This window comes from Vigna angularis, chromosome 5 (genome assembly GCF_016808095.1).
Source record: "Vigna angularis cultivar LongXiaoDou No.4 chromosome 5, ASM1680809v1, whole genome shotgun sequence".
In the NCBI taxonomy this organism is placed as follows: Eukaryota; Viridiplantae; Streptophyta; class Magnoliopsida; order Fabales; family Fabaceae; genus Vigna; species Vigna angularis.
This window is the reverse complement of record NC_068974.1, coordinates 39,811,097-39,820,817: the sequence shown is the minus strand read 5'-3', so window position 1 is coordinate 39,820,817 and position 9,721 is coordinate 39,811,097. Positions and strand designations below refer to the sequence as shown.

Below are 9,721 nucleotides of genomic sequence, written 5' to 3'. Positions count from 1 at the left end.
GAATAAAACATGACATAATTAAATTTCTAAGTCTCCCATAAAAGATGATATTTTAATTGAGTTTGTGTTAAAATATTTTGTTTTATTATGCCTAAATTTTTCAATTGAATTCCTCTTATTAACTAACATAATTGTTTGATTTTGCAATATATGATACTGCAAGTTTTGAAGAAAAAAAATATTAAACTTTTTTAAATACTTAATTGAATTTTTTAACAGAAGTTTAATTAAAAACATCAAAATTTATGAAAAACTTAGCGCTTAACTTATTTGTATACAAGTGAAGACACGTAAATGCAATAAACATGTCAGTTTAATTAACAACACAAATAAATAATAAAAATTCAATTAAAAAATATAATTTTTTTAATATTCAATAAAATAAAATATAATAAAAATTTAAAATATTCAAATTTGTGAAAGAGTTTAAACTTAATTAAACCTATGTCATATCACAACCATGTTTATACAAACTTATTCATAAGCACTTATAAAAACGTAAAATGAATTTCTTTATATTAAAATTAATTTATAAATAAGTTAATTTCTATATGTTTTCCTCCATAAAGTTTATCTAAATTATTATTTTTAACGTGAAAATAAATTAATTTTCATTGATAAAAAACTCTATTAGCTTTTAAGTTTTTACAGAAAAACTTATTGAAACAAGTTAAAAATATTTGTAACCCCACTTCAAATTCATTTTCTCGAAATGTTGTTTTACATTTAACAAATCTATTTTACTGGTATTATGGTATGTAAAAAAATTAATGAATATTTCATAGAGAAGACACTGCATAAAAATGAAAAAAAAATCATGAAAATTTTTATTTTTTTACAAGGACATTCATAAAAGCCTGGTAGAGATTTCAGGGAGCGTTTCCTGCGGAAACTTTTACGGATTTCATTCAACAGAAGGATTTCATTGCATTTTGATTGAGAATATATTACAAAGTTTTGATAGAAACCTTCATCTAAAGTTGGCTACGACCAGCTTATTCTCTACTTCAACTTCAACTACATTTTTCATTGAATCCATGTCAACTTCACTGATTTCAGTGGCAAAAAGAAATTTTTTACATGATTGTATCAAATACTCAAGTGTTGGATTTGGTAAACTTCCATTGGAAAGCATTTTGTTGGCCTCGTTCATTAGTCTAACAATCGTATCCTTCTGAAACCGCTGAGAATTATTCTTTAATAGTTTCAACCAAGACGCTTTGGAAAATGGCTGCGACTCTTTTGGAAGATTGCTGGTCATACATGTGAGAGCAGCAACATAGTCTTCTTTCTCAAGCTTAGAACAAAACATCTCCTTGATCAGAGAAGTTGGAATATTTCGATCCATGTCGGTTAATTGTTTCCATGTTATCTCCAAAGGCCGTTCCTAGAACCCAAGTTCCATAGGTTAACAACAACGTTAGATTCTCCCATAAATTTAACATTTCACACAATATAATTTGTATCTATAAGGACAAAGCTAGACTTAGAACTATAATATAGCAGCAAGCTATTCACCACGACAACATTAAAACAAACGTACATGCTACAGAAAAATTTAACTATATATTGTGTCAATATATGTGTTTTGACACGAGTCTAGTTTCTCGGCTAAGTTCTTTTTGTGATGTCCTCCGTTGTGCCTTTAAAATATACTATTTTTGATGTATTAAAATGATTTTTAATATATTTTAAAACATCAAAATCAGTATCAGTCAGTGTATTTTAAAGACTGCAGAGGACAACACAAAAAAAAATTTGAAGATGAAAGCAAGAAAATGTAAAGTCTGTTTTTATCTTCTTCATCTTCATTGGCAACCAAGCATGTTTTTCATCCTATTTACTCCCAACTTACTATGCATATATCCTAAATCGTTGCATGCTCAAAAGAAAAATGCTATTGGCATGATCACGAAAAGGATCATTCATAAGCACATTAATATGTACAAAAGGAATGGAAGGTTACCTTTCCCGCTCTTGAAGCATCCAATATCATTTGAAGATGACGTTTTGGATTGAAGTGATAACCATGGTACAACATCCTTTGATAGACATGATCAAAATAATCCCATCTCTGCTCTGAAACACATGCATCTAACATGGTGTTGAATGTGTATATATCTGGTACCACCAGCATCTTGTAATCAGTATTTCCCCTCAGACAATTTGCATTTTCTGACATCTGCTCAAACAACGCTTTAGCTTCTTGGAACATGTCATGTTCCAAGTAAGCTTTCAGCAATATGTTATATGTAACCAGGTTTGGAGCACAAACTTCCTTCATTTTCTCAAAAATATAAGCCCCATCTTGAATATTTCCAGAGTCTAGACTTGCTTGCATCAAACCAGTGTAGGTCACTACCAGTGGTTTATTTGCAACCTTGCATATCTTGTCTATCTGTCAAAAGATGAATGATTCCTTGGTAACGGAGCCTTTTAAAAGTGTATAAATATTATAACTTATTTTTCGTAATAGACAGGACATTTTGAGCCAAGAGAATTTACTCAACACAGAATTGAAAGTCAAAAAACATTGATCCAATCAATTGCAGTGATGACAATCCAGTTCAGACTTCATTGAGGTGCAAATATTATGAATATGACACAGATTGACAAAACATCATTGATTTATTTGTTGAAAGTCCTTTATTGACTAAAGATAAAACCAATTTAAATTAACATAAGTGGATGTAAATCTCATCTTACAAACTGGTTTTATAGAGTTGAGTTAGGTTTAAAATTCATTTCTTAACACATGTATTTGAACTTTTCATATAAAACGAAATAAGACCATCAAGACTATCCTATTCAAAAGACAACAGTGAGAGAATAGGAATAACAAAAAGCACCTGCTTTAGTGCCTCGTGACTTCTTCCAGCTGCACAGAGGCATCGAGCCAGATCATAATAAAGGGAAGCCGAACCTACAATTCCACGATTTTCCATTTCTTGGACGGCCAATATAGCCTCATCGCTTTTTCCCTCTTTCCACAGTGTATTTACAAGAACTGCACATAAAGAGGAAGGTCAAGATTATAAAAGTTAAGCGAATGGCAATTTAGCATAGATATGAAATAAATGAGAATACCTCTATACGTCAATGAATTAGGAACGAAAGACTTCTGAAGTTTTCTGAAAAATTCATGAACCAAGTTGTACTTGCCACATGAAAGCATCACCTGTGCAAGCATTACACAAATTTCATGAACTATGTGCAAGCTAGCATTCATGTATACATAATTGTTTCCATAGTTGTATTTGCCCATGGAAACAAAGTTTCCACTTGCAGTATAATTGAACTCAACTAAGAGCAGGAACATTGTCCTAAATCTTGAAGTTCCCAAATTTAATGGATTATGGCGTTGTGTTCATTTGAGTAAAATTTGAATTAACACGTTGCTTTCCAGCTAGCCACGCAGCACTTAGTATATTAAATACTTCCTCCAATTCCATGTGGAGAAGAACAAGTGAACTACTATTCTGAGTGGATGTACTATTTTTGCCGCTTATTATTTTCTCTTCTGTACTCTGTATGAACTGCTGCTGCTCTAGGAGATATATCTTACATCACTAATATACTGTATTTTTCTTCTAATGGAATCTCAATATTCTTACATTAAAACAAAAAGAGAAGTAAAACAAAACTATCCAATTTTACTTCCCAGCTTGATTAAAAAGATCTGTTATTTACCAAGATGCGTGTAAAATATTCAAATGTTTTATAAATCATCAAAAAACTAGAGGCAAGTACTACCTCCATGACTAGGCCATAAGTTGTGGCAGAAGGTTGTTGTCCTTGCTTCTTTAACTGCTGCAAAACCCAAAAGGCTCCTTCCCATTGTTTCTGCTTAACACAAGCGTTAAGCACCTGCAAGCCAAATTAATATATAAATGCTAAATTAATTTGGACAACTACGGAAGTACTAAAAAAATGCTATTTTTAAATACAACATTAAAGTAAAGAATATGGACTGTGAGAAACCCAGCTACAATAGTGTAGTAAAGACATATAAATGTAGAAAAAAGCTATACATGTAGAAAAAATGCATGTATGTTAACTTTTATCATAATCACCCATTCAAGAAAGTAACTGAAACAACTTTAGATAAAAAAATAAATCATCAGGGAAAACATTCATAGGAAGATGATGGATCATCACAACCTTCTTATGATAAAAAAGATACAACAACAACAAATGCTATTTTGTTTGGTCAAAATACAAACAATTTCTTCAAGACCAAAAAAGAATTAGCTACACAATAGTTGGGTTTTAATGTGTTAAAAGATATATTCTATTTTTAACTATCGAAACTATCACATCACCTCACAACAAATAAATTTAACCATACGGATATTTTCGAATTTAACTTGTGCATTCAAAATGATGTGTCCAGTCCCAAAACTAGACAAGGTAGAACAATTTAGAGGTGGTTTTCAGATATACAAGGTAGAACAACTAGACATCTTAAAACTAATTTCTTCTTTAAACAACTTACTGCATGATAGACTACAAAATCTGGTTCCAGCCTTGGGTCCCAGCTCTTAAATACCCCTGTTTTAAACTTTCTCTTTGGTGGTGATCGCATAATATCAATCACATCAAAGAGCTCCTTCATATGCCCTGCTTGTCCAAGAGTCACAGCAATGCTCCGATAAGCTACTAAATCAGGATACGAGGACATTTGTTGCTGGAAGAATAGGAAAGAGAGTTAGGGAAGTTGCTCATATTTCCACATTTTAAAAACAAGGATTTTGCATGGATTACCTGCATTGCATGAAATATATTTAGTGCCTCGACGGGTCTCTTGGACTTTCCAAGTGCAAAAAGAGCAGCAGTATATATATTCCTAATGTCAAAGAGATAGAACATAACTTTACATGTCAAAAGGTTCCTCTCTGTGTGTGTTTGAAAATCAATCTTACACCAACGAATAACATTTAAAGGATAAATATTTTGGGATTTGCTACTAGATTGAAAACACATGAGCTTACAAAGGAGATATAAGGTCGGCCTAGTGGTAAAAGTTGAAAGGGACGGTGGGAGAGGTTGTGAGTTCAACTACCCCCACTAATATTTGAAAGATATAAGGTTGGTTTGAAGGGTTTGAAAGGGAGAGTGGAAGAAGTTGTGGGTTCAAATATCTACACAGGTGACTAATTAATTGTAGTTCAAGTATCAGTCATACAAAGTACCGCAGGCCACTGAAGTACCTTAGCTTAGTGGACTTGAAACGTTCACCCTTTTGAAGCCATTCAATCACCTGTATCACTCGCTGCCAGTTTCCTAGTTGTCCCAAGATTGTGATAATCCTTGTTATGGAATAGTCAGAAAATTTAAGCCTTGCACTTCTGATCATCTTAGAAAATATCCATTCAGGTAAATTGATGTCTGCACCATTTAACCTGTTTGAGAAAATGGTAAAGACATGATTACAATAATAAAAACATTAAAAAATTACATGTTGAGAATAGTTATTTGATTATCAATTTATGGAAGAAAAGAAAGTAAATGCTTTCCCAAGGGATGCAACATTTATCCGCAAGATATCTGCAATGCCAACATTAATTGAAGAAATTAAAAACGGAAGCAATGTATAGACACTAGAAAAAAACTCCAGGAGATCATATTTGAAACTAATTTAATATTTAAAAACTTTAAACATTCCCATGAGTCCATGACAATTGAGATCTTTATTTGCATCACTAGGAGCAACATTAATTTTAGGAGCCAGTCAAGAAGTTGAGTATGGTGTTTCTTTCCTGCATGAAATATACAATGCCTTTTATGTACTTTCTGTTCCCCTGTTTATATGGGGCCAACAGTAATTTACACTTCCAAATGAAGAGACAAACATTGCTTTAATGCAAAAATAGACCAGACTCTCAGGATTCCAGATAGTAAGAGAAAATGAAAAGTTCACAACTTACACAAATCTCCCATAAAAAAATATATATAGCATAAGGAAATGCACTTGAGCAAAAACACCAGCCATTTCAGACAGGGGCTGTCATTTAGAGCTTTTATGGGCGTTAAGTGTAATTTCCCTGGCTCGTGAATTGTTGACTGACATAAGGCATAGATAAAAAGAAAAAAAAAAATCTGTGTAATAACCGAAATCTAATTCAGAATGCAGTGCACAGTGGCAAATTATGCATGATGCAACTCCAAATCACAACCAAGGATTACAAATCCACAGATTACCAACTTTGAAAGGAAGTAAGGAACGTTCAAAGCAAAAGTAATTTGATGTTAAGCACGCAGCTGAGGAAAGTGTTCCTTTAATGACTAAACCCTTAATTCTACTATTTCTACACTTGTGGCCCACTGATTCAACTCAGATCAACGGAAAGCCACCAAAGGGCAAAATGTTTGATGTGAGAAAAATCTCATACAAAATTTTACATCTATCATGTGAAACCAAACAATCATTGACCTGGCTAAATATCATACGCAAGTTTAGGCACTGAGCCTTCTCTGTAGATAGCTTCAATTGTTCCATGAGGCACCAATTTACTAAAATTTATTCATGAAAGAAAAGTGAAAAAGTCATCAGAAAAGTTTATGTATATACTTAAATCCTGAGCATAGTACTTTGCGTATTTTAGGTATCCCAAAAGCAAGAAAGAAAGAATAAACTACATACGAATTGGCTAGCTTTTGGATTTTCTCCTCCATTTCCTTGTGTGAAAATTGTGACTTTCTGATAACCTGGTTCGGGTCTTCCAGATTCTCAAATGCTGCTCGTTCCACCTCCGAAATGTCAGAATCATAACCCCTGTCAATGAAACGCTTGCGGCCTCCATTCATTTTCACATTAGACAGACCATTTCTATTTATAAAACTTCCATTCTCGGTGTGTCTTCTTACAATCCCTTTGTCTTGAACATCTTGTGTTAGACCTCTATCAGGGATTTTACCCTGTGTGTTATAATCCCTTTGTCTGCTACCAACAACCTTCTCTCCCACAATCTTTGAAGAATATAAATCATGAATAACTTCCCTCTTTACGACACTCCCACGGCTACCATTCAAACTAGACCTAACTATACTCTTAGACTTTGGTTCTAAACTATGACTCTGGCGTTTCAACGACCCATTTTTCTGCTTTGCCTTTACATCAAGGTCGTTTTCTTTCCCATCGTTTTCACTTCTAAATCCTTTAGTAGCTGATCTTCTGACCTTGCCACTACTTCTGGAGGAACCTTCTTCAGCGCCTTCATGCCCATCTTTTCTCTCAATTTTCACTCTTGCACTGCTAACTTTTACGGTGCTATTATCCCCCTTTTCCGTCGTCTTCTGTTTCCTAGCAGTGGCAGCACGCTTCTTGTCCCTCTCAGTTCTGGCAGATTCCATAGCCTTCAAATATTCGTCAAAGGAAGGCTTAAATTCTGAGTCCTTCGGAAGAATCGCATCACTGATCAACCCAACATTAGAGCCACCATTCAGTGAAGCAGAAACTGCACCAAAATTCGGCTTCTGAGTCTGAGAAACCCGAATTTTCCCCGTAAACCTCGCGTTCAAAGCATTCCCAAAAAAGGGTCTCAAGGAAATTGGAACCTTATAGGAAGATAACGAATTGGCACCAAAATGCAAAACAGAAGCAGAAGCAGAATTCCCACCAATTTCAAATCCAGCAACTCCCATCTCAAACAAAATGAACAGTACAACGTTAAGGACTTACGAACAACCGAGTCATGTGTAGCTGCTTCCTTGGAGGAACACACTTACTCACTGAAAAACCAGTATGTTCTACCTCTCGAGTTATCGCGATGTGAACTAAGGACATATTTGTTTTTCTAATAATGTTATTAAACACTCTGTTTTACCCATAAAGGGAAAAATAATCGCTCACAGGTAAAAGTGCTTGAGAAAGAAACCCAAGAATTTTCGTTAATTTGTGTAATAATTGTTTTGAAAACTCTACTAAAATTATTGTGATTTAAAATTGGTTTAAATGAACAGTACAAAAGTATAAAATACGTAATTGATAATTTTTCACACACATGGTTTTTACATTTATTTGGTATTATTTATCTTTTATTTTACCTTTTTAATTTTTTTAAACTATAAAAATTTATCTTTTTACAATTATTTAAGTTTTTAATGTATATTAAAAAAATATAAATGTGTCAATTTATTATTATTCTATAAGTAATAATAGATTGACAAATCTATATTCATTTAATATTATTTTTATTATAAAAATTAAAAGTAATAGATAAATGAATGTAAAAATATGTTAACTTTATTTTTTTTAGAGCTCTCAGAATGGATTATCCGGTCTGACTCAACCTGACTCACCATGGATTGGTCACTTAGTGAACTAACCTAATCCGGCTTATTTATTAGTAAACCGAAAAAATTTGAATCCAACCCGACCCATTACGGGTTGGTGGGTTAAATGGGTTGACTTATTGGTTCACTCAACTTTTTTTTCACCCTCTTATTATGAGATTCTTATAACATGTTATTTTGATCGATCAACAGTAATAATCGTTTGACCAATAAACTACTAATCGTTAACAAAAAATATATATATAGTAAAGGGAATCTTTTGGATAGACAACAGCATAACGCAACACGAAAAGCTCTACTGCAAAGTAAAAGTTAATAATTAATTTAATTAATTTAATTTCAATAAAAAATAAAATTTGAATAATTAATTTGATTTCAATAAAGTAAAAATAGGTGGGTTTGGTAAGCCAACCTGGCTCACTACGGGTTTAACCCAGATGAGTCAGGTTCTTAGCAAGCTAGGACAAAATTGACTCGAATCAAAATTTTCACATTTTTTTAACCCAATCTAACTCAAACTCGTGGTGAATGGAATTGACTCAAAGGTTTCAACCCATTTTCACATCATTTTTTATCATTGCAGACATTAAATCTGTTATACACGGAAAGTAGGGGTTAAATTGAAAATAATTTACGAAGAATAATTATTTAAAGAAAATTATGTTAAATCATATTAAAAAACTGTCAGGAGTAGTTTATTGAGCAAATAAAAAAAGTTGGTACATTTTTTATATTTAAAAACTATTTTACTTCGTAGTTATTAAAATTTAAACATTCCTTCCTTTTGGAATAAAATATATCTTCTGTACTGTTACCATGGAATAAAATGTTTTCTATTAAACGGGAATGAATACGGTCATTCGAGGATCATTGCATATTCTACGGAAATGTGTTTAACAAATTCTATCTCAATATTCAATCGTTCCTGAATTCAAACTTTGGTAAATTTATTGCAACAATTTAACTTTATAAATATTAGGATAAACACGTTATGGCACATGTGTATGATTTTTTAAATATTTATAAATTATTTAAATTTTAAAAATAGTAATTAAAATGATAAAAAAAAACAAAAGGTGTATAACATTATAGATATATAACTATAAAAAATAGTTATTTAAATAAAAAATATCATAAATTGGTAAATAATTTTGTTATTATGAGTAATTATTTAAACTTTAAAAAGTAGTTATTAAAATGATAAAAGAGTAAATAATTTTTGTATAATGAGTAATTATTTGAATTAAAAAATAGTTACTAAATGATAAAAATAAAAAATATTTTTTTATTATGAATAATTATTTAAATTTAAAAATTATTTAATTTAGGCCACCAACTTTGAGCTTTTACGTTAAGCCCAGTAACAAGTTCTTGAAAGATTTGGGCCGGAGCAAAAGACGGAGTATACAACGGTAGTTTCACTCGC

General features: G+C 32.0%; 1 protein-coding gene across 1 annotated transcript; it reads right to left on the bottom strand.

Moving 5' to 3' along the window:
• Positions 1-902: 902 nt before the first annotated feature.
• LOC108340808 (pentatricopeptide repeat-containing protein At1g30610, chloroplastic) lies at positions 903-7,778 on the bottom strand. The gene is made up of 9 exons (XM_017578395.2): positions 6,644-7,778; positions 5,211-5,402; positions 4,765-4,846; positions 4,496-4,687; positions 3,754-3,867; positions 3,088-3,178; positions 2,850-3,007; positions 1,967-2,398; positions 903-1,387 (listed from the first exon to the last, which is right to left on the bottom strand). Exons 1-9 carry the CDS (start codon positions 7,642-7,644, stop codon positions 971-973), a joined length of 2,679 nt encoding a protein of 892 aa, XP_017433884.1. The 5' UTR covers positions 7,645-7,778; the 3' UTR covers positions 903-970.
• Between the last annotated feature and the right edge of the window lie 1,943 nt (positions 7,779-9,721).